At 40.2% G+C, this 27,127-nt stretch overlaps 1 protein-coding gene across 11 annotated transcripts in view; it reads right to left on the bottom strand.

Annotated features, from left to right (window-relative positions):
* Nucleotides 1-27,127, bottom strand: part of TENM3 (teneurin transmembrane protein 3) — a 3,803,041-nt gene that overhangs the window by 582,905 nt on the left and 3,193,009 nt on the right. For all 11 annotated transcript variants that reach the window (XM_044062527.1, XM_044062530.1, XM_044062531.1 and 8 more), the window contains one exon: nt 16,713-16,913. In XM_044062527.1, the coding sequence (XP_043918462.1) occupies nt 16,713-16,913 (201 nt within the window). The remainder of the gene's footprint in view (nt 1-16,712; nt 16,914-27,127) is intronic.

Here is a 27,127-nt window from a genome sequence, read left to right as displayed (position 1 = left end):
TTGTAAACAAATGGTGCAAAGAAGTAGTGAACAAGACACCTCATCTCTTGAAAGACTCTTGGGAATCTTTAGGTAAATTACAACAGGATTTATGGAAGGAAGGGCTCACCTTCTTTACTACTGATGCAGTGGACCTCTTCACTAGTATTCCCAAAATAGAGGGGATGGAATTTTTTTACAACACCATACGACAATTCTCTTCTCTTTCAGAGGACAGAATTATACTACCGGTTGAATTGATGGAATTAATTTTGGACAATAATTTTGTCCATTTTGAAGGTGAATTCTACCAGCAAATAAGAGTTGCGATGAGGGCAGCCTGTGCCCCCACCTATGCCAACACAGTGATGTTGACATGGGAGAATGAATTCATACTGAAGAGATCCTTTGCCAAACACCTACACCTTCACGTCAGGTTTCTTGACGTTCTTTTATTTTGTGAGATGGCACAGTGGACCAAATCAGTGAGTTCACTGAGCATCTTAATAGGAGTAGTGGGTTCTTTAAATTCACACATTCCTGGGACCCTATTAGTACCAACTACTTGGATGTCAGGATTTCCCAATGTAACAACAAATTCACATCAAATTTGTACAGAAAGGAAACTTTCTGTAATGCTTACATGCACTACAGTAGTAACCACCCATACCACCAGAAGAAAGGTTTAGTGAAGGGGCGGGCTATACGGGTGGCAAGAATGACCTCAGATGAGACAGAATTGGACCATGAGTTTGACATCTTGGAAAAAAATGTTCACAGAAAGAAAATACCCCTTGAAAATGGTGGACAGAATATTTGAGGAAGTTAGAAGAGGTTGGGGTACTAAATATCCCCCACTATTGATGATGGAGTTTACAAACAAAAACAGTAAGGAGGGTGATAACAAATTTGAAAAAGCCCTGGTATTGGAACACAACATTTAATCCCAGGAGATTAGGAAGGTTATAAAAAAGAATTGGGAGTATTTTCAAGGCGGATAGTGAAGTTTCCCAGTTGGTAGGGCCTGAGCCCTTGTTTGTAAGTAAAACCAGTAGGAATTTTAAACAAATTCTAGAAAATAGTAACCAAATGGACAAAATCCTTGGTAATGGCATGACACCTTGTGGTAATTGTGCACATTGTAGTTATATTATTAAGGAAAAAATTATTCTGGACAATGATTTGCACACCAAGGTGTCTTTTGTGAAAGGTAATTGTAGTACCAATAAATTGGTATACCTAGCAAAATGTGAAAGCTGTTCAGGATACTACATTGGGAAGACAGAGAGAGAGCTTTAAAATCAAGGATTTGTGAGCAACTCTATGAGATCAGGAATAAAAGAGAAGTTAATGCATTGTACAGACACTCAGTGATGTGTAAGTTTAGTTTTGGAATTCTGGAAAGGGTTCAAGTTCATCCAAGGGACTCTATTAAAGAGAGAACTAGTTTGGCAGTTGCAATTAAATGCAACATTTCCCCCTGGGTTAAATGACCAGGTATCTCTCAAACCTATACTGTGTGAAAAAGTAGACTTGTTAAAATGACTTTTTCAAAATTATTTTGTATGTTTTTAATGCCTCTATTATGTGTACACAAATTACTTTTTGAAAAACTGTTTTTTATAACAATGCATGGAACGAACTGCAACTTGTCTATTGTGGACCTTTAAAAACATCTAATTATCTAATTAATAGTACTTTACTATTGGTTAATTAATTTTACCAATGTAATATAAAAGAAGGTGAATGGGAGTGCATTTTATCTGATGAAGTCTCCACGAGAGATGAAAGCTCTTATTTATAGTGTTTTATGTCATTAAATCCACTGTGTTTTATTCGCACTGAGTCCAGTCAGTTTTGTTTTTAGTTTTATTAGTACACACACATGTGTGCGCGCAAACACACACAAACCTATAAACTTCAGCAATATACAAAAGTTGCCATGCCATCTCATGCAATGCCAATTCCAAGATCCTGCCATTCTATTCAGTCTGCTTATTTATACTACACTTTGCCCCAGTCCCACATCTTTCATCTGAAGGTCACAACTGCTGAAACAAGAGTCTGTAAATCCTACTTCATTAATTTCTTTGCAAGGATAAACTGTCATACACTCCCCATCTCAGAGCTCTTCACCAATGAAAGATTTAGATTTCTTCCACAGAACAGCAGATAAGCGTTACAAATGTACATCATGCACAAGCTTCTTCTCCATAAGATTCTAGTCAGAGTAATTTCCCAGTTAACGTGTTGTTCTGTTTTACCCCGAATATTTCTGCACACATTTGGTTACTTCTTTTTATCAGTCCATTGCTCCACAGGCTGCAGGCAGCTGTTGGCTTAGTTTAGTGTCAAAATTCTCAATTACATCTTTTATCTTTTCTCCACTGTCACTATACAACCTTCACGATCATCTATGATCCTTTACTCATAATTGAATCTACTTTTTTATACTTTCTTAATACTTCTTGCACTCACAACGCTTTTAGTACAGAAATAGATAAAATGATCAGTTATATTACAGTAAAATACGATGGTAATAACATCACTGTGTCTTTTTACTTTATCTAGTCTGTAGTCAGTGAACTAGAATTCAACTTGAATTGGGGAATAAAATGCTTATTTATTCTGTCACCTCACTTTGCCACACTGCTGCAATTCTACCCACTGACTCCAATTTCCTTTCCCCACTACTATTCCCCTCTACCTGAAACTTTATTCTATTCATCATATTACTGACTTGAAAAATGAGTTCACATATGCTAATAACAATTAGGAAAGAAAAATCTCAGTAACGTTTGCCATTGCTATATAGATAAATTTCCACCACAACTTTGTTTTTTAATCCTATGCATTACAACACACTCATGTATTTTTTAATTCCTGTCAACCTACAAATTTTTGTCCTCTACACGAGCACTATCCACTATATATATATATTGTTAAAAATGCACCACTTACTTTCATGAAATTTACTTCCTCCCTCGTTTAATGATCCCATCTCTAAAGCTTTTATTTCCTGTATTCAGGCCATTGTTTACAGCTGGCTGACTCTGACTTCCACTTCCATGTGATTGCTTTTTTGGTTGCTATTAACACTAAACTTAATAAGCCTTACTATGTCTCGGCAAGTCTAAACCCAGACATCAACTCAATTACACAATCTCCTTAGTGAATATAATATGTTCCCCAACCATTGTGTCAGGACATTCTGCAAGGAGTCTTTAAATCCATTTAACTCCACGCATTCCCAAAAAATATGTTTCCAACCAATTTCTTTCTCATTCTATTCACATCTCCATCATCTACTCTCCACTTCAAGAAAAATTCTCTGAAGTTTGCCAACAGTATAAAAGTACCTATGTAAAAATTTCCAGGAAAAATTCCTACATCTTCTAGACATCTACCTGAGTACTTACAGGTTTCTTTCTAATTGTTGTTTGTAATTTGCCTTAGTCTTTCTCATTCTCTGCTTCACTTCTACATCTATTTCTGACTTGCTCAAGATTATCATTTCATTAGAATGGGTATTAAATGCCTCTAATATATTTTCCAATTATTTTGTTCTTTTATATTCTTCCAAAGTCCCACTTATTTTAAACACTTCTGGGTGTATCTGGTGTATCCTTTCCTCTACTTTCTGGAAGCTAGCTCCTAAAATAAGGCTACACTCTTGATCAGCCATGAGGGTCTTCCCGTCCACAACTTTGTCTTCTTTTCAGTTCGACTTTTTCTTATGTTTCCTAGTGTCTTTCTTTCTTTGCTGATATACAGGTAGCACATCTAATAGCCATTAATTGAATTTCAAATTTAAAACTTTTACTGGTGTTTTTTTGTCAATTTCTTGGTTTTCATACTGGAAGAGCTTTAATTAATGTGCTACTTAGTCAGACGACATCTTGGAAATCGAGCTCCCCATTTTCATTGAACCCTCTAACATACAGTTTTTCTAAATTTCCCTCACTTGCCTCCAAATCCCCTGAATTGCTTCATATTCTCACCACATATACAGATGTCTGCATCTTTCTCTGTGCACTGCTAACCTTTTTGCTAAAGGTCTCCTTCAATTATACGTGTGTTCTATAAGCCTGATAATCAACCTTCTGCACTCCTTGCCTATTGGCCCAACGTCCGTCACTCTTCTCACCATCTCTTGTGCTCCAGCCCATATTTTCTCCTTTCGTCACACTTCTTCCTCTCTTTTCCACTGTTCCCTTATTTGCAACATGGCTTCTTTTGCACAACTGATGATGCATCAGACCTGCCCTTTGTAACTGGGTCTCCATCCAACTCTGCTCTACTCTTTTCTCATGATAGGGCTTTCCTTCAATATTTCTTATCTCCTCTCCCCGGAAAACATTTTCTATGTGAGCTACAACTCTTAAACGCAATAACTACTCTCCCTGACCAAGCTCAAAATGATCCATCACATCTGCAAATCCTAAATGTTTTCTGTCCATTCCGTCTCTCCACAGAACGTCTTCTCCTTCAGTTCTAACCCCTCCCACTTGGACAATACTTGATCCATCTCTCTCAATGCTCTTCCTCTCCATAAACTGTACAACATCCTATCCCTCAGCCTGTATCCATCCGTTACCACCCCCCCCCCCCCACACACACACACACATGTTTCATCATCCTGTCTGTACCCGACTATCTGAGTCCAATTTTTATGAAAACATCCCCTCCTTCCTTCCTTCGGTATTCACTATTTTCAGATCCCCTCAGACTCTGTTTCAAGTTAACAGTAGACAGGTATCTCCAAATATCAAAAGTTACCTTCCCATGCCTACATTATTCAGACTTATTTCTCATTGTTAACATCCTTCTTCTGAGCCCCACACACACCCACATCCACACTCACACCCACACACACACGCACTGATTGCGGACCATCTGCTGTCCCACACTACGCTACTCTCCTAGCTGATGCTGATTTGCCTCCTCAGATATATTACAGGAGGTAAAACCATATTTTTCATTAATTTGACCTTTCCCTTCAGAGTAAAAATGTTTCCAACCCATCATCCTCAATGAATACCTTTAATCCTATCCAGCCTATCAGACATACCCATAATACCAAATAATTTGTCCTGTAACCTCATCAACCCTACCCTTTCCTCCTCATTCCCCCAATCTAAATCCTAATTGACTTCCCTGGGTGGAACTTCAACCCTGACATATCTCCAAAAGCTTTAATACCTTTTAACATACCAGGCAACTGTTTGTTCACATCTTGTAAGAGTATCATGAAACTGCCAGCAAATAAATACATGACACTTTTATCCCCCTTCTCCAACTCTCTATGTTTCCCAGTCAGTCTTTGTAATTTTCACACACACACACACACACACACACACACACACACACACACACACACACACACACACACTCTCTCTCTCTAGATATATATATATATATATATATATATATATATATATATATATATATATATATAAAATGTGTTGTTTGTCTTTTGGCTTTTCCTGGTTAGGGGTCGCCACAGTGGAACTCCGGTCCGCTACCACGGGGAGGACATGCAGACTCCACACAGAAGGCACACCCCACACTGCAGCCGAGACTCGAATGGGAGAACCTCTTGCTGTGAGGCAACAACGCTACCACTGCACCACCACGGATGAATATACACATATAAAAACCAAATGACACATATGATACATTCAAATCCCTTTGTATATCCATTAAGACTATGCCTGCTCTGCCTGTCCCTTCATCACTCAGCTCTCCTAAAGAAACCAAATAACACCTTGCAATGATCTGCAAATGTTTTCCTTCCTTACTATTAGCACCCTGGCATCCATTTTAATATCAGCAGTATGCAGTGACACTAGCATTTGCAGGGTATCTCGTATTCATCCTCTCTTTACATAGTAACCCCAACAATGCTTTACACAGTCTGGCATCTCTTCTTCCTCCTTTGATACCGGATTAAACTCTTCAGCCACACTATCCTAAATTTACAGCTCCACCCCTTTATGAAAATCTACTGGATATTTATCTGCCCCCTTCAAATTCCTAATTTCATATAGCACCTCCCCTAACCTATTGTCTCATTCACCATTTTTTTTTTTGCCCCTCATTCAAAGACACTGCCTACCATGCTCTGAATCCCTTTTTTTTGCCCCTCATTCAAAGACACCTCCTACCATGCTCTGAATTCCTTTTTTTTTTGCCCCTCATTCAAAGACACTGCCTACTATTCTCTGAATCCCTTTTTTTGCCGCTCATTCAAAGACACTGCCTACTATGCTCTGAATCCCTTTTTTTTGCCCCTCATTCAAAGACACCGCCTACCATGCTCTGAATCCCTTCCCTCCCTGTTCAAAACTCTTACAGAGCACCCCACAGGCTCTCTGGAAGGTCTGTCTTATCTCTACCTTAACACATACTGTCTCAGCTCTTTCCTTTAACCTCATTACCCACGCCTTACAATTTTGGTCCTTGATTTTCAAATGTTAAAGTTTAAGAATAATTTCATAGATTCATAGATTAGTACTAGGCTAACTGCCCTTGTGGGCCATTTTCAATCTAGCCAATTACCCCATGTGAGAATCAAATCCTGCACCTTGTGTTTGCCAACATCTCACCCCCAAAAATGCCTTGCTGCATTGGCCGGGAAACAATCCCTGGCCTCCTGCGTGGTAGGCGAGAATTCTATTACTGAACCACCAATGCTCATTGGTGGTGGTGCATCAATGCACCAGTTTCTTCCTTAACCCATCACCTCACTCATCATCATCATCATCTTCTTTCGGCTGTTCCCATTAGGGTTCGCCACAGCGGATCATCTGTTTCCATTTCTTCCTGTCCTCTGCATCATGCTCTTTCACACCAACTGCCTTCATGTCCTCTCTCACCACATCCATAAACCTTATCTTAGGCCTTCCTCTTTTCCTCTTACCTGGCAGCTCCATCCTTAGCATCCTTTTCCCAATATACTCAGCATCCCTCCTCAGCACATGTCCAAACCAACGCAATCTCGCCTCTCTTACTTTGTCTCCAAACTGTCCAACCTGAGCTGACCCTCTAATATACTGATTCCTAATCCTGTCCATCCTAGTCACACCCAGTGCAAATCTTAACATCTTTAACTCTGCCACATCCAGCTCTGACTCCTGCCTTTTCTTCAATGCTACCGTCTCCAACCCATATAACATAGCTGGGCTCACTACCCTCTTGTAGACCTTCCCTTTCACTCTTACTGGTATCTGTCTGTCACAAATCACTCCTGACACTCTTCTCCACCCATTCCACCCTGCCTGTACTCTCTTCTTCACCTCTCTTCCACACTCACCATTATTCTGAACTGTTGATCCCAAGTACATAAACTCATTCACCTTTACCACTTCTACTCCCTGCATCATCACCATTCCTCTACCCTCCCTCTCATTTACACACATATATTCTGTTTTAGCCCTGCTGACCTTCATTCCTCTCCTCTCTAAAGCATATCTCCACCTCTCCAGGGTCTCCTCAACCTGGTCCCTACTCTCACTACATATCACAATGTCATCTGCAAACATCATAGTCCATAGGGCCTCCTGTCTAATCTCATCTGTCAACCTGTCCATCATCACTGCAAATAAGAAAGGGCTCAGAGCTGATCCTTGATGTAATCCCACCTCCACCTTAAATGTATCTGTCACTCCCACCGCAGTCCTCACCAATGTCACACTACCCTTGTACATATCCTGTACAACTCTTACATAATTCTCTGCCACTCCCGACTTGCTCATACAATACCACAACTCCTCTCTAGGCACCCTGTCATATGCTTTCTCTAAGTCCACAAAGACACAATGCAACTCCTTCTGACCTTCTCTGTATTACTCCAACAACACTCTCAGAGCAAATATTGCATCTGTAGTGCTCTTTACTGGCATGAAACCATACTGCTGATCACTAATCATCACCTCCCTTCTTAACCTAGCTTCCACTACTCTTTCCCATAACTTCAAGCTGTGACTGATCAATTTTATCCCTCTGTAGTTACCGCAGCTCTGCACATCATCCTTATTCTTAAAGATAGGTACCAAAACACTTTTTCTCCACTCCTCAGGCATCCTCTGACTTTCCAAAATTTCATTAAACAATCTGGTTAAAAATTCCACTGCCATTTCTCCTAGGCACCTCCATGCTTCCACTGGTATGTCATCTGGGCCAACAGCCTTTCCAGTCTTCATCCTCTTCATAGCTGTCCTTACTTCCTCCTTGCTAATTTGCTTCACTTCCTGATTCACTATCCCCACATCATCCAACCTTCTCTCTCTCTCATTCTCTTCATTCATCAGCCCTTCAAACTACTCTTTCCATCTACTCAACACACTCTCCTCACTTGTGAATACGTTTCCCTCACTGTCCTTTATCACCCTTACCTGCTGTACCTCTTTCCCAGCTCTGTCCCTCTGTCTAGCCAATCGGTACAGGTCCTTTTCTCCCTCTTTAGTGTCCAATCTCTCATACAACTCTCCATATGCCTTATTCTTAGCCTTCGCCATCTCTCTCTCTTTGCCATGCGCCTCATCTCCTTATACTCATGGCTACTTTCTTCATCTCTTTGACAATCCCACTTCTTCTTCGCCAGCCTCTTCCTCTGTATACTCTCCTGTGCTTCCTCATTCCACCACCATGTCTCCTTGTCCTCCTTCCTCTGACCAGATGTCACACCAAGCACCTTCCTAGCAGTCTCCCTTACTAGCTCTGCTGTAGTTACCCAGCTATTCGGTAACTCTTCATTGCCTCCCAGTGCCTGTCTTAACTCTTCCCTGAACTCCACCTCACAATCACCGTTTTTTAACTTCCACCATTTAATCCATGGCACTGCTTTCATACTCCTCCTCCTCTTCTTGATCACCAACGTCATCCTACAGACCTCCATTCTATGCTGCTTAACTACACTTTCCCCTGTCACCACTTTACAGTCTCCAATCTCCTTCAAACTGGCCCTCCTACATAGGATATAATCCACCTGTGTGCATCTTCCTCCACTCTTGTATGTCACCCTATGCTCCTCCCTCTTCTTAAAATACGTATTCACCACAGTCATGTCCATCCTTTTCGCAAAATCCACAATCATCTGACCTTCTGCATTCCTCTCCTTAACACCATACCTACCCATCACTTCCTCATCCCCTCTGTTCACTTCACCAACATGCCCATTGAAGTCCGCTCCAATCACTAGTCTCTCACCCTTGGGTACACTCACCACCACTTCATCCAATTCACTCCAAAATTTTTCTTTCTCATCCATCGCACACCCAACTTGTGGAGCATATGCACTAACAACATTCATCATTACACCATCAATTTCAAGCTTCATAAACATCACTCTATCAGACACTCTCTTCACCTCCAAAACATTCTTGGCATACTGTTCCATTAGGATAACCCCTACCCCATTTCTTCTCCCATCCACACCATGATAGAACAATTTGAACCCGCCTCCTATACACTTGGCCTTACTTCCCTTCCATCTGGTCTCTTGCACGCACAATATACCAACCTTCCTTCTCTCCATCATATCAGCTAGCTCTCTCCCTATACCAGTCATACTGCCAACATTCAAAGTTCCTACCCTCAGTACTACACTCCTAACCTTCCTCCTCTCTTCCTGCCTTCAGGCATGCCTTCCCCCTCCTCTTCTTCTTTGGCCAACAGTAGCCCAATTTCCGCCAGCACCCTGTTGGCTAACAGCACTGGTGGCGGTCATTGTTAACCCGGGCCTCGACCGATCCAGTATGTAAATATGAAATGTTCTCCGCATCAGTAATTTGGCAGAGGTTATTAAAAATATCCATTTCTATCTTTGTTTCCCTCAATTCCTTTAACTGCACCTAAGTTTTCCCATTACGCCTACTGCAGCAATACCTCACTAAAAGAATCCCAGGTCTAAAGCAGATGCCCTACGCTGACCTCCTTAAAAAACTCCAGCTATACTCTGTCGCATAACGTCTACTCAGAGGTGATCTCTGCTTAACATACAAGGCCATGTCAAACCCAGAACTGTTGGACATGCTACACAAAGAAATCCCAATCCCTCAGAGCCACACGCTCCAGGGATCTAAACCTTGTCATTACAATGAACAAAACATGCTGGAGGGATAGGTTCCTGACCCAGAGACTCCCCATACTCTGGAATAGACTGCCCATACATGTCAAGCAGTGCGCCTCTTTGGCCCTCTTCAAAAGGAACCTTGACATATGGATGGGAGAAAGGAAATTCACCCCGGGGATCACGTCAGTCACCCTGCTAGACAGGGGTCCAGGGAAGCAAATAGTGTGGGAAGAAATAGCCAGGGAATTGTTATGGCTAGGCTTGTATAGGCCCTAGGGCCGATAGCCTAGTACCAACCAATGAACCTATGAACCAGTTCTTTACTGTTCACTCACCTCTGCTGAAGATCTCTCACCTGACATTTCTCACTTTCTTTCTTCATTCTTCCCTTGGTCTTAACCTCTGACCCATTAATAACTTCCCCATGCTACTTCTACCTCTCTCTTTTTTTCACCGTTCTGTTGTCCTGCCATTATTTTGTATTATGTTCATTAACATTACCTGCATCCATCCAACATGCTCCTCGTCCCTCAAATGTCATGGACTCTAACTCCAGGATTTTTTCTTCCCCTAAGATCTCATTAAATTTTCACCAAAACATTGTACAACTGCCCCTCTCTGTTAGCTGTACCTTTTCTGTCTCCCCCAATGAGCCCATCTCTACAAGAATTCTATGCAACCGATCTCCCTAATTTTCTACACACACACACACACACACACACACACACACACACACACACACACACACACACACATAAATAATTAAAATACAATACAATGCAACATATAACGTACGCACACATATACATATTTATACATATCTATATATATCTATATATATGAACACACGCACTCATATCAAACTGAAAAACAGTTGCACATAAATGAAAAATATTCCAATAAATCATGGACCGCTGCACCATGCATATAACCAAATGTATATACAGACCACCTCCAAAACAAACAATGGCAAACTAGGTTTCACTCCCAAAAAAAGAGGTTTCTCCAGTACAAACACACATGCACACACACGCGCACACACACACACACACACACACACACACACAAATATATATATATATATATATATATATATATATCTATATATATACACACATATATATGTAGACATATATGCATGAGTGCACTTCATTCCATCTAATCATAACTTTGTCAACAGAATGAAGGGCTTGAGAAAGCTCCTTTAAGCATTCAGCTGAGTACTGAAGATGTTGAAGGGAGGAAGTTTGAGTGTGCGTAATAAGACAAATGTGGATTTGGGCTTTTAATGTTAAAAGGTTGCTATGTATCAAAAGTTTCATGGTTACAGGTACGACAGTGTTTGTGAAGGCGTTTTCTTCATGCCCATCCTTACTAATGTGTGCTAACCTTAACCCTTCTCCTAACCACAACACAACATGTATCAGAAGCAAAAACTCTTGGGTAACATTACCACTATTCATACAAAGTGTATCTGAAGTTAGAAGTAGAATTTTGGTTAACAAATCACAAAAGGAAATTGTTTTCATTTTGTGTTCTCTTACTATTTTGTTTTTTTTTCCAGTAAGTACATTTAATCATCTACGCTCAATGATTGCTACTATAACAGTTCAACACAGAGTCATATACACATTTACATATGTATTTATATAAAACACAAACCAAAGGGTAAAAAAGTAGGAATGACAAACCACAAGAACTGCCAGAAAGATCCAGCCAAGCTGGTGTCATCACTATGTAATACCTTAAATCTACTGTAGTGGATGCCCATAGGATGTCTGCAAATGAACACAGAAGAACATATCATTGTTTCAGCTACAGGACTTCTGAATGCCCATCAGACTTTTCCAGTCTTATCAGTAACAAGAGAAAAACACTAACACTAATAGAAGTAAATATTATACTGGAAATAATGCAAAATATATATCAGGTCAGTTTTGGTGCATTTTCTTACATTGTATAGAATAGCTATTATCTGAAAATATGTTTACTTCTGGAAGTCTTGTGACTTTCTTTTGGAGCATAATTAATGGTGACGTTATTTTCTGTTCTACTAAGAAATTCTTCTGAGTGAAAAAAATATATATTCATTCAGAGTTATAATGTATATCAGGCAAGGCAACTATTAAGGTGAAAAGCAAGGGAAATGCATTATTTCTGTTTTTCTGCCAATTACTTTGCTTTACTAGGGACTGTGATCAATACAGAGGCTGCAGGTAGGAAAGGCAGCTAGCAATAAAAATACTACATGGAAACAGGTGGGCATGTGAATTATTTCATTCCTCACCTCCAGATGTACTGTGGAATTTAGCCATGCAGACCCAGTGGGGCACATACCTCATCCTTTTGCTGCATCTTCCTACATGGTGACCACTAGCTAGTTCAACTACCACTGTGATGCCTGTCTGAAGGCTGGTGGTAACTCCGTACCTCTTCTGAGGGGTTCAGTGGGAGGGTGGCCTAATGGTTAAGGTGTTTGCCTTACAAGCACAAGGTGCAGGGTTTGAGTCTCACAAGGGATAATTGGCTAGGCTTAAAATGACTCGCAAGGGCAGTTAGCCTAGTACTAACCTATGAACCTAAGAATATATAAGGAAGGAAAAAGGGCAACTATTAATCAAAAGAATGCAAAGAAAACAGATAAAAGAGAAGAGTAAGGAATTCAGAAAGGGTGTAGACGCATCACATTCTCATAAACGAATGCATGTCTCAGGCACAATGACATTTAATCAGTTACAGGCAGTTACAATGACTGACACAAACAGGGTAGATTAACCTTTGTTCAGCAGTGGCACGAATGAACGTCTAATTACAAGAAACGTATTCACATTTGCATTATACAAGGAAATGCTGTTCCTTTAAGCAATGATGGCGGCATACAGAAAACTGTATTCTACGTTCCTGGAGAAACCGTACTGAAGGGGCAATAACAATAAAAATATATTTTGTGTGCCCTTGGAGAAAACAGATCAACAAGACCAAAAACAGGCTAATAGATGATAAAAAGGAAAATACAGCATTACAGCTTACAACACATCACGTAATTCTGATTTGAAAAGAAAATGTCAATGTGACAAAGTCATTCAGAACTGATTTTAAAATTAACAGGCAAAGAAAAGAAGGCTAATCACAGAACAATGACTCGGGGATGTCGGTCACATTGAAGTGACAAGTATAATGTCAGAATGATTGGAGATAAATATAATTAACAAAAATATGACAAAAATGAATAATGCAGGGCACTGATGAAAATGAAAATTACTGACATTTAGCAAATATAACTACATGAAAAAAAGAAACAAAGAAAGACAGTAATAAGGAACTTCTGACTTTCAGTAAACAGTTATTTTTCCCGGAAAAATAATTGATTTCTGATGTACTGGCTGGAAGCAGTAACCACCCACTCCTTCATATGATAAGCTTGAGGTTCTGCTGTGACAGAACTTAAGAAGTCAGGACATTCAAATACCCATGTCGTGACTATCACAAGAACCAGTCTGGGGGTCAGGAATTGTGTCCAGTTGTCAATATCTGTCACAGGTTATTTGATGTGGAGAGCAAGGCTTCAAACTGCACTCTTTGTGAAGAGCACATAATTCAACAATCTTATTAAATCCATTCCCATTGTTTACAATGTAAAACTGGCAAATTTCTCTGTCTGTTTTCCAGGGAAAAAATGCCACATACTTGGGACTATACCAGTCGAGTGTCTTTTAATTTTGCTTACAATAAAGAGTACAGGCAGCATTCCTGTTAAATGGGTCTGCTGAGGTAGTACAGACCTATTTGGGACCAGGAAAAGAAGTGGTTTCTGACTTTGAGACTTCCTTTAAATGAGGTGCGCAGGAAGTTTCTACCATGCCCTAGGTTAATGGGATGGTCTTCAGGACCCTGCATTGATGTTGGGCTGATTAGAGTCTGCTGACTTGGAACAGGCTGCTATTACTTTTTTAAGTGTGAAGAGATATTATCTTGCTAGAGATTGTGCTTCTTTATTTTTAAACTTCTACAGATGATGCAATTATGGGGTCTGTTCTGCTTCTGTAAGCAGACAGCACATTGACAGTCACTGTCACACAGACAATGACCCACAGACATATTTTGTGAAGAAGGACTCAGGACTTTTAAGGGCAGAAGGGGTAGCAGGACCAAAGGATGGTACAGCAAGACATGAGAAAGACTGGAGGACAAATGCACTTCTCTGACAGAAAGACAGGTTTGAGAGAAATGATGTCTGTCTTCATGTACACATTTGCTTACTGGTGCTGTCTCCAGGAAATAACACTAGAGAGTAAATGTGTAGATGGAAGACAGACAACAAAAGCATGTAACACTCTAAGGGTTACCTTAATACATAGAAATTGAACATGCTGCAATGGAGACCTGGAGAGCTGAGGGCACAGCGGTAGTGCAATGATAAAAAGCCTCTGAGGTGTTTCAGGTGCTCAGTAGTATTACAGCCTGTGGCACACACTTGTATTGATCACCAAGGATACACCACACATTACCAGGTACACAATCCTAGGATCGTACTGGTCTTCTGACATGGATAATGTGTAAGGGAACAGTCAGGCCTACACAAATGCTTTGGAACTGGTGTGACCATTTACCTGCTTTATCAGTAATGCAGATCTGAATATTAAGCCAATGTTTGCAAGGTAGCCACCTGGCAGTATGAGCAATGGCTTTAGGTGACTGTCACTGTTGAAATGGCACCCAACTCATGTGCAAAAATGGGAAAAAGGGGTTGTGGATGGATGGATGGACGGATGGATGGGCGGACAGATGAATGGATGGATGGATTGGGATGGATAGATAATGTTTCCAAGCACATCGTAAACTTAACATTGGCATTTTGTTACATGTACTGCAGACAAGAAGTCAGGCTTTTAATAAACAAGACCCCAGTCCTGTACCATGCAATATTAAGCTCAGCTTTGGCTACTTCCTACACAGTGTTCTCCAAAATTCTCTTACTTGACTAAATGAAACAAATGTAACTCCAGTACCCTAAGCCATATTCTTTTAAGACTATAGAAGGTCATAACGATTTTGAATCTATAAAGGCCGCTGGTGTGTTTAGCCACTTGTTCATGGCAAAGTTATAAGCACATCAGTGGCAGCTGTTAGAATACAAGAAAGGTGATACCATTACATTCAACACTGTCAAAACCCATAAAGTTAGAAAATGACATTACTATGTCTAGTAAATAATGCTTTGCAGATTAAAAGGCAATAACAGTCTTTATGCTTTTTCTGCCTTAATAATCATCAAATAATAAACACTCTGGCTGGAGCAATGAAATTAAGCACAAATTTACCAGAACTACAAAAGTCACCACAGTCACTTAAATCAAAAGTGGAGTATAAATGATTCCTTTGCAATGTCCTTTTCAGCAAACCGAGAAGTCAAATAGGTAAAAAAAGTATTTTTGTAATCACATTGCAAGTATTAAGAAAACAATACAGTTTCTTATACCCCAAGTAGACTCTAAAAAATATTTCCTCGAAGAGCCAGCAAATGATGGAGGTGTGACAGGAAAGAAAAAGGTAACTGGGAACATATTTTCTGGGAGTGTAATGAGGTGACAGACTTTAAAGATTCCCTGCAGACATCTCTGCCAGAGATACTGGGTGAGCAAACTAGTATAACTAAGGAAATGATTTTTGAGCTATGATACAGAATCGGAATTGCCTAGACACAGTAAGGTCTTGCTGAGTCTAATTATTGTGGCTGCCAAAAAAGCAGTTATTGGAAAATGGAAATCAAAGTCTAAACTAACTTTGCTGGAAGTAAGTGAATATAGTAACAGAAATAAAAAAAAACTGGAACTGGGATCTTTAGAAAAGAGTAGGTGCAAATTACATTGGGAACTGTGGGAACACTACATGCAGAGGAGGAACGAGGTTTAAAAGAAGGCAGGATTTGAATGAGCTGTGTAATGTTTGATTGACAATGACTGGATATATTACTAGTGATGTATAATGTTTGTAACTACAATTATGTCAACATGGTTTGTGATGTACAATGTCTGCAACTAAAATTATGTCAATGTGGTTTGTTTTCATTTAAATATATGTATGATTGCCTATGTCATATGTGACAATTTAATAAAGATGTTTCTTGTTTACAAAAAAAAAAAAAAAAAAAAAAAAGAAAACAATACAGTGACAATATATTCCTTAAAAACAGTGTGCTGTGTACAGATGAAGAGATATCAACTACATAATTATACACAGTGTAGTAAGCTTTATAGTTCTGGGAACTATTCATAATTACCAGTTTCGAAAATTTAGTTCAGTTATTTTACTGTTTGTTCTCACTGTGAACAGTTAATAGACTGACATTTTGGGAAATGTACCACTGTTTGTAACCCTGGAGTGATGGACAGTATTGTTATATGAGCTGTCACCCATTTTCAATTTGTCAAACTGGTTACGATATTTAAAAAAAAATGAAAACCTAGTGCAGAAACAAGTAGTCAGAATGAGAACATATCCCATTTCTAGCACCTCATCTGAATGGCTCTTTTTAACTTTTAAATAAAATAACACATTAGAGTTTTAGAGTTTGTTAACAGCCTTCTCAAAGGAAAACATTTACTCCAGTTCTCCCATCTTACAGTTAACACTGTTGCAGTGTGATGTCATAACTTACCTACAGAGCAACTTGGGCCTGTCCAGTTTGATTTACATGTGCATGTTCCAGTCTCCTGAATGTAAGTCCCATGGCCCGAACACTGGTCAGGACACACCGTCTTTGGAAGCTCGCAGTTTGTGCCTCCCCATCCAGGGTTACAATGACACTCCCCATGGATACACACTCCATGGTTTGAGCAGGTCGGGTCAACGCAATCAACTGGAAAGGTTAAAAAAGAAAAAAATTAGCAATGTTTCAAGGTCAGTATGAGGTAAAACATAAGTTTAACAGATGGATTACATTCACCATTGTGAACTTCATTCAATCGAAAGTGACACTGTCGAAATGCAGTTTTCCAATAGGCAGTTTTATGAACCCAAATACATTGAATATACCACATCGAATGGGTAGTGTAGCTCCAGTATCTGCGTTCAGAATTTTGAGTGGACATTGCGGTTCAGTGAGGAAAGTACAGTTGTGTACACTTACCATAAATGTAGATGTTCGAGTGTATTCACTGTTGCAGTCATCACATTTGGGTTATCTGCTTGCAGTAGCCCTCAGTCAGCCTGATTAACAAAGACTTGGGTCCTGCTTCGGTTGCTGTCCCTTGTTCATGACGCCAGGTCGTCAGGGGTATAAAACATGCAGCCAACGCCATTACATCAGTTTTTTCTTGCCCCAGATGTCAGGTGCCCCGCCTAATGGGAAGCAATTAAATCTATAAATATACAAGGTTATACCTCCAACCAAAAAGCAAATACACCAAAAAGCTACTGAGCATAGTAAAGGAGAGTAGAGCTATAATCTAAAGAAGTAAGGGGGCTGGAGGGAGGGTAATCAGGACAGCAACAGTGAATACACTCGAGCATCTACATTTATGGTAAGTGTACACAAATGTACTAGGTTCTTCATATTTCACTGTTGCAGTCACCACATTTGGGTAGATTCTCAAAGCTAAGGATGGGAGGGGGAGTTTAGATAGCATTAGGACCAGCTATAAGGCCCTGCAAGACTGCAGTGGCAAAGCCGGCTCTGAATTTAGAGAAAATTGGCAGATGGTAATGCTTGGTGAAAGTATGTACAGAACTCCAGGTAGCAGCTTCTAGGATGTCCCTGGTAGGGACGCCTCTGAGAAAGGCTGTAGAGGTAGATGCAGCCCTGGTTGAGTGGGGTTTGATCCCCTGTGGGATAGGTTTTCCATGGTGCTTGTAGCAGAAATGAATGCAATGGCCTATCCATTTAGAAATGGTTTGCTTTGAAATAGCCTTCCCCTCTGCCCCTGTAGCAAATGCCACCAGCAGTTGGTCAGACTTCCTTTGAGGTTTAGACCTGTCCAAGTAGAATCTAGGTTGTCTGTGCACATCTAAGAAGTGCAGTATCCGTTCTGTTCCCCCTTTGTTCTGTGGATTAGAAAAGAAGGTTGGCAAATGAATGGACTGATTAAGGGCCACACTGGATACCACCTTGGGCATGAAGGAGGGATTGGTCATGAGGGACACCATGTCTGCATGAAAGATGATGAAAGGCTCCACTGCCATGACGGCCTGTAATTCAGATACCCTTCTTGCTGAAGTGATTGCTGAAAGGAAAGCTGTTTTCCAAGAAAGGAATTTTAAGTCTGCAGTAGCAGCTGGCTCAAAAGGAGGAAGAGTGAGTTTCTCCAATACAAAGTTAAGGTCCCAGGCTGGAGTTGGAGGTCTCCTGGGTGGTCGTAAATATTTGGCCCCTCTGAGGAACTGCTTGAGCAGTGGATGAGAGAAGAGGGGAGGTTCTGTGTTATAATGAGCTGAAATGGCTGAGGTGTGAATCTTGATGGAGGAGAAAGACAGGCCCTTGTGAAGCATCTCAGTTAAGTATTGTAAAATCTGAGGTAAATTGGGCACTGCTGTGCTCATCCCTTGAGAGTGGTTCCAGGCACATAATCTTTTCCATTTTTCAGCATAAGATTTTCTGGTACTAGGCCTCTTTGCCTCTAAAATGATACCCATCACTGGTTTACTGAGGATGATAAAGGAGAGATTAGGTAATTAGCCAGGCTGCTAGGTTCAGTGTTTGAAGCTGAGGGTGCAGAATCTGGTTCTCCTGCTGAGACAATAGGGTAGGAGTCTGAGGCAGGTGCCATGGGGCCAACAGTGACACACTGCACAAGAGGGGGTACCAGTGTTGGCGTGGCCAGTCTGGTGCAATCAAAATCGTCCTTGGTTTGTCTTGTTTGATCTTTAGTAGTACTTTGGAGAGCAGAGGCAGAGGAGGAAAGGCATAAACTGATAGGTTTTTCCAGCTGAAGGACAGAGCATCCACTTTCCAAGCTTGTTTGTGGGGAGTCCTTGTGCAAAATGTGTCCAACTGATAGTTCTGGGGGAAGCAAACAGGTCTATATCTGGGCTCCCCCATTTGCTTGTCAACATGTTGAAAATCCTTGGTTCCAGTTTCCACTTGTGTGGGTCAATGAGGTTTCTGCTTAGTTCATCTGCCAGTGTATTTAGTTTTCCTGGCAGGAATTGAGCTTGTATATGCACTTGGTAGCTCAGGGCTGTGTTCCACAATGCCATGGCTAGTCTGCAGAGGGGGTAAGAATGTGTACCCCCTGCTTGTTTATGCACCACATAACAGTGCTATTGTCCATCTTTACCATTAATTGTCCTGGAAGAATGTGGTCCTTGAAGGCTGTCAGAGCATTCTGTACAGCTAACACTTCTTTTTGATTGATATGCAGGTGCATTTGACTTGTGTTCCATTTGCCCTGAATGCACTTCCCTGCCAGGTGAGCCCCCCCCCCATGCATAGTCTGATGCATCTGTTGTTAGGGTTTGGGCGTCAGGGGATAGTGTGAATGGTAGTCCCTTGTTTTGGTGACAGGCCTCTGCCCACCAAAGAAACTCTAGGCGTAGGCAAGGTATAATAGGAATCATTGCTTCTAGATCCTGAGAATGTTGACACCATAGGCATTTTAGATACCATTGTAGTTTCCTCATATGCAGTCTTGCATATGAAATTAGAAGAATGCTGGAGGACATGAACCCCAAGACTTGTAGTATTTGCCTTGCAAATAGCAGGGTTTTTGTGGCCACTTGTTTGAAGTAGGTTGTCAAATGAATTTGTTTCTCTTGCGTGAGGAAAGCCATCTGGGAAGTTGTATTCAAGCTTGCTCCCAGGAATATAATTTGTTGACAGGGTACCAGGTGTGATTTCTTTTCATTTATGGTGTACCCCAGACAAGTTAGCACCCTTTGTACAAAGACCAGATCATTCAAAAGTATGTCCTGGCTTTCTGCTTGAATTAGACAATCGTCCAGGTATGGGTATATTTGAATATTTCTTTGCCTGCAAAATGCAATGACTGGAGCTAGGCACTTTATGACTACCCTGGGCACAATAGATAAGCCAAAGGGCAGTGCAGAGAACTGATAGTGCGTGTAGCCTGCTTTGAGCGCAGGTATCTTTTGCAAGATTCCCTGATTGGGATGTGCAGGTATGCTTCCTATAAATCTAGTGTTGCCAACCAGGCATCTTTGCCAAGCATAGGGAGCAACTGGTGAAGAATCAGCATCTTGAATTTTGGAATCACCAAAAATGTGTTTAGAGTAGACAGGTCCAAGATAGGACGCCATGAACTGTCTTTTCTGGGTACCAGGAAAAGTACTGAGTAGAAACCTTGTCCCTTTTCCTCTTCTGGTACCAACTGAATAGCCCCCATGCTTAAGAGAGAAAGTACTTGCTTTTGGGCCTCTGCCCACTGATTTGGGGGTAGATCTGGCCATCCGCTTGGTGTTGGTAACATGTGGAAGTGAAATCTGTATCCCTGGGACACTATATTTCAAACCCATTTGGCCTAGGTAAGGAGTTCCCATTTCTTTGCATGAAGAGCAATCTTTCTCCCCAAAGGGGCAATCAGTTGAGAAGTGCTTGGAAGTTTTAAAAATAAGTCATTGAGACAGTTTACTAGAGGGGGGAGTTTTATTACTCCCTGATTTAGAAGTGAGGGCCCCTCCACTGCTTAGTCCTGTGCGTACCCTGGGACTGAAGCCTGGGAGCTCTGCTGGATCTGGGTTTGGACTGAGAAGGTCTGGAAGAGGCAGAAAAAGACCAATTCTTGGAAGGCCAATGCCTACTAAACCTTGGGGGTTGTACTTGTAAAAAATCTTTAACAGTTTGCATAGATTTAGCTTTTTCCTCCATCTTTTTAAGAACTTCTTCTGCCTTGTTGCCAAACAGGCGGTCCTGGTTTAAGGGAGCATCCAATAATTTTTAACATGACCTGGCAAGGATTGCTCCTGAAGCCAAGCATGCCTTCTAAGTACAGACCCAGTTACAGCAGCCCTGCAAGATGCCTCTAGTGAATCAAAACCACATTGCAAAGTATATTTTCCAACTTGTTCAGCTGAATGTAGCAAATCCTGTAAATCCTTACTTTCAGCATAACCAGGAATCAATATCATTTTCTGTTTAAGCAATCCAATAATATGCTGCTGATACTTTAACATATTAAACTGGCAGTTTAAGGCCCTAATGGCCAAAGTTGCAGAAGTGTATACCTTCTTACCTCATCTAGCCAGCACCCTGGAGTCTCTATCAGAGGGGGTAGGATTTTTGGCAGTAGTAGTTTTAATGCCCTTGGGTCCCTGAGAAATTGTCTCAGGATTCGCAGTAGCATTTTTAAAAAGGAACTTGTGAGAGTCAGGGACTCTCCCTATCCGGTTTTCTGGGAACAGGAGGTAAGGAGCAAACCTCTCAACCAATCGGGGACAAATTTCAACAGAATCAGGGACAAGTCATGAAAAAATCAGGGACAATCAGGGACACTTTTAAAATATTAGTGCTATTAACTTGAAACATTGACAGAATCAGAGCATATGAATTAATACACATTTTCTGAAGTAAAAGAAGTCTATAACTCTTAATTATTGTCATTATTCATCATGTAATTCACCACCTTTCCTCCAAAAGTCACTAGTTTTAGGAGGGATAAAGAGGGACAGAGCTAAAATTTGAGTCAAAATCAGGGGCAGTTGAGAGGTATGGTAAGGAGTCAGGGGCCAAGCTAGATTCTGAAAAGGCATCATCAACAATGTCTAGTACAGGAAGTATGGCTAAAGGCCTGTGCTGGGGCAGGAGTAAGAAATCCTTAAGCCTCTTTTTAGAATCAGAGAAATCCTGACTTTCCCAAAGAAAATGCTTAATGAGAGTAGGCAAGGTTTCACCAAAAGAGAAATCCTCTGGGGGAGAAGCAGAGGGAACAGAGTCCTCAACATCAGAATCCTCATTGGTAGATAAGGGTAAATCCTGGTCATCAGACGAAACAGAAAATTCAGAATCCTGGTCAGAAGAATAATAAGCAAACTCAGTCCTAGGTCTCTTAGAGGGGGGAGGCTGGCTTCTCCTGATTAAAGTAATAAGGTCTTCAGCCATTCTTATCATTTGTTTTTTAGGCATAGAGGCCTGACCATGTGATCTAGGCATCAGTTTTCTAGGCGTGGTTCGAGTTTTAGGCCTTGAAGAAGAAGATGGCATCGATTTAATATGCAAGTCAGTAGGCCTGAATACACCCTCAGAAGCCGGTGCCTGCACAGCAGCTCCGGACCCATCCAAGGTAGTGACATCCGCAGGTTCCACAGATGAAGCATCTCGTGGCATACTGAACTCCAAATGGGTCTCAGTAGAGGCCTGCAAATCTGAAGTAGTGGGTATCAGGGGCTGTGAAAGCGCCTCACTGAGTACCGGCGAAATGGTGACTGGCTTAGGAGAAGCGTCGTCGGAAGCTTTGGACCTAGGCGGCCTGTCTCTGTCTTTATCATTGCATTTTTTAGGAATGTCGGTAGTCGGATGACTTACTGAAGACATATCAGGATAACTGAACCAAGCACCAAAATATTTAGAAGCAAAAATATACCAACGATGGATAGTTTGTGGTTTAAATAAGGCACAAAACCGACAGCGAGGTACATTGTGGTCAGGGCCTAGGCAAGGAATACGGTATGAATGAAAATCTTTATGAGGTATTTGCTTTCCACAAGTACTGCAATTATTTACTTTTACTGACATCAGTTTAGAGCAAGAAAAATATTCCCCAATGGGGACTTAGCTTTTAGTTGAAGACTTTGGTTCTGAAACTCGAAAACGAAAATTTCAGGAGTCGGCCAACTGGCACTTGCGATCTGCTTCTGCTTCGGGCACTGCACAGCAAGAAAGACTGACGTAATGGCATCGGCTGCATGTTTTATACTCCTGATGATCTGACGTCATGGAAGAAGGGACAGCAACTGATGCAGGACCCAAGACTTTGTTAATCAGGCCGACTGAAGGCTACTGCAAGCAGATAACCCAAATGTGAAGACTGCAACAGTGAAACATGAAGAACATCAGGGAATTAACCCATTTCCTCACTGTAGTGTGATCTCGGAGTTGGTATATATAATTTGCAGGGGGTGTGGGGGTTGTCACCCTGCAAAACAGTAAAACACATATACCACTGACTATGGAATATCATGGTACGGTAAGCTGCATAGCATGGCTGACCTCCTGCTATGTCATATACATTGAACTATGGGTGTCAATGTATTCAATTTCGACCTGGTCGCAATTTTGCTGCTCTGGATTCAAGATTTTAGGTCAATCATGTGACCCATTGACCTATACAGTTTCAAGGTTTCAGTAGTAAACTTTACTAGACACATCATTTTTGGACTTCAGCCATGATGTGATAACAGGACTGGGGACTACAATTAAAGGAATTTCACTCCTGACACATAATGCACCTCCAAATTAGGGGAAATCCAGAGTAAAACAAACAAAAAAAAAAACAAACAAAAACAGTGGCACATCAAAGGCAGTAAAAGAATAAATAGCACTTCATTATGCAATAAAGCAGTCATTGTTTTCAGGCTCTCTCTTCTAGCTTGAAATGCTGAAACAAGGATTATAAAGTATTGTTTATCCTTTTACTGTTCAGCTGTTTTTTCTCTTTTTTCATTTTAAATTAGTTGTAGTCTGGTTGGCACCATCCTCCACTTTTACTTTGCAATTTTGGGAGTCTTATAAAGAGAGGCTTAGTAAACAATAGCACTCCACCCACTGTGTTCATGCATATAGCACATTTCATGAGTTGTGACAACATAGGCTCCTAGCTTGGATAACTACCAACATCTACTCTGTATGGTACAACTGTGTTAGGAGTGTGTGAATCAATAAAACACAAAGAAACTAGTGGTAATAAAACTTTGTTGATGAGCTTCGTCACAATAATTTCCAAAAATCATGAAACCCAAGTAGTGTTCCAAAACAACAAGTCTTTATTCGTCACAGAGAAGCGATCCTCAGTAACAAAAAAATTGAAATATTTTAACAATGTTAAACATATCAGCTTTTATACAGTTAGAAATAGGTTTGGAAAATACACGTATTGTTTCATTTTAAACCAACCTATTCATGACAAACAATATAAACAGGGCCATAAAAGTGCATTTTAGAACAGCAAGTACCCACCCCCCACACACTACTACTGATTAGATCAAACTAAATCATAGGTAAGGAAAACACTACATATCTTGTTTGCAACCCACATTCCAAGATCAGGTATTAAGAAAAGCATAACATATACATAAAAAGAGTTTTAACTAAAATCGCTTTTGGCTAACTAATGCCTGGAGCTTTTCTCCCCAGGCCTCCATTGAAAACGGGCTCATTCTTGCCCAATGGACTTTCCCAGTTAACAAATTGCAAATGAAATAATGCAATAAAGCCTTCATCAGGTCTGTGATAAGAACTAAAATTAAGAAAAACACATATCTACTTAACTATAATCATATTAGAACACAATAAATATAAAAATACATCTGTCTAATAATTTCGAGTAAATATCCATCCATGTGTATCAGTGTGCATAAAAAGCTAAGTTATTAACAGCTCTGAAAAAACTCCAGTTTTCATGTTTACAGCCACAAAAACATGTTTATATAATGTAAACTTGTACAAATTCCACACAAAAAATACAGAAAACAAGCTTCTGTTTCATTGTTCACTTCAAGCACATCCTCATGTGGATTTGAGTAGTATAGTCCAATACTCATTGGTTCAGGTCCACATCAACTGAACCAGCAATTCACTCTAGAATGTCACATTGCATATTACACTGGCTATGAGTATTTACACGTTACATTTCACACCTTTCCTGCAGCTTGAATGATTCTTACTTTGCTAGACATATAATTTTTTTTCTTCTTCTTCTTTCAGCTTGTCGTGGTTAGGGGTCACCACAGCGGATCACCTGTCAGCTCATGATTTGCAGTGGAGTTTTACGGTGTTGAGTTTCTAGCCCAGCGCCCAACCTTCCATAGAAGCCACACACATACACGCACTCATGCCAAGGCCAATTTAGAGTGTCCAATCCACCTACAGCATGTCTTTGGGATCTGGGAGGAAACCAGAGCACCCGGAGGAAACCCACGCGGCCACAGGGAGGACATGACCCCAGCTGAGGATTGAATCTGAGAACCACTTGCTGTGAGGCAGCAACACTAACCACTGCACCACAGCGGCCGCCCATATAATTTTTTTTCTATGTTTTAGGCAGCAGTACAGATATAGGTTTTGAAGTAGCTACAGATAATTTGAGCAAACATACAAGCATGGATTAACTGATTAAAATATCAGATAAAAATATTTCTAGTGAATATCATTTTTTTTCTATTCATTAGAAATATTTTATCAGATATTTTAATCAGTTAATCCATGCTTGTATGTTTGCTCAAATTATCTCTAGCTACTTCCAGACCTATATCTGTACTACTGCCTAAAACAACTTCCTGCAGTCCTGGGTTTAACTCCTTCAACCTCCATCTTAGCAAGTCATTTACAATAGGTGGCATCACTGAGCTGAATCTGAAAAAGGTCCATGTGTGTCAGTGCTGTATCTTGGCTAACAAATAAATAAATAAATGCTATCCTATCTCAGGCAGGTTCTAACATTTTCTTGTTAAAACAAATTACAATATAGAACAGTTTCCATTAGTGGGAAGTAGCTACAATTTTGCAAATTTTTAAAGAGTCTTTTGTATATCTGAACCCTTCCTATGTGTATTTTAAAAGTGGCACAGTCTCAAACCTGGGTGAAAGCAATAAATAGATCTTAAAATGAATCTGCACTTGCCACTTAAGCTGCATAGTGTGTATTGCATGCCTTCAGCCACTGCTTTCTATAACCTATATTCCATCACATAGTCCTGGGTTCTATTCCTCAGAGTCCAATTACCTAATGTGCGACTCTGAGGAAATCCACTTAAGTAGACAATACCTTTAGGCCTCCCCTGAAAAGAGGCACTTATGCCTAATGGGTGTACCCAGTTTACAAATGAAAAAATAAATGATAAAAAATGAACACATCAGCAATCCTTTGTACATAAGAATGGTATTACCAAATCAGTGTATATTGAATATCTTGTGATCCCATACTCTACTTGCAGCTAAAAAAAGGAAAACTATGCAAATACAATATTGGGCAAACAGTAATTGGAGTACTGCCTAAATGCTTACAAGGAACCCTGGTCTTAAAATTACCTATGTCTTTATAAGGGAGGTAGAAGAACCCATGTATGATGGTGGGGAAGGAGTACACTGCTATAGTTAATGCTTTCTTCCTTAACAATGAGCATATAACACAGAATCATATGAAAGAAGATGAAGACTACAAACGTGGTCCAGTATGACATTTCTTTAGCTTGTGAATATCCTGTAGATCTTAGTTAACTAACAGTACACTTCTTGTTACTTTTCATCTAGCACCTTACTAATTCCTTTATGTCTGATACACATTGATTCTTCAATTTTTTTTTATTATTTTTGATGTTATCATCTCTTCAAAAAGGATGTTCTTAGCTTTTACTCCCTTTTCTGTGAAATAATTCTTCTTAATATCTTCTCTGATTTGCCTATATTTTACCTTCACATGTTGTCTTCATATTTAAATACAATTTTTAAATTATTATTATTATTATTATTATTATTATTATGATAATAAAATGCAGCACCACGGAAGACTTTACTGATTCCATAAAATAACCTGCGAAGATTTTAAAAGGTATAAGGTCAAGTTACTTATGGTAGGCTGTTTCTTTCTGGATAAGTTGAAACAACAGAATTTATTAAAGGAATGGCCACTTGCTTTCTTCACTCGGAACGAGTATGAAAAATATTTTTATTTACTTAACACATGATGTGGTAATAAATTACTGCTGTTCTGTAATACATGCATCTTACAAATCAGTCAGCAAGATTACACACTTTTTTTCTGTAATAAGGTAGATAATGTGCCTAAGTAAGCTGTTTTCAAAAACGAAGAGTGAGTGTTTTGATTTTGATTAAATTCTACAGCTTTCTGTGCAGGTGAGAAGTTAATAGCTTACACAATACTGAAGTCCTACACTATAACTAAGGGT

This window comes from Protopterus annectens, chromosome 2.part1 (assembly GCF_019279795.1).
Source record: "Protopterus annectens isolate FY-2018-M chromosome 2.part1, PAN1.0, whole genome shotgun sequence".
Taxonomy (NCBI): Eukaryota; Metazoa; Chordata; order Ceratodontiformes; family Protopteridae; genus Protopterus; species Protopterus annectens.
This window is presented reverse-complemented; position numbering and strand designations above follow the sequence as displayed.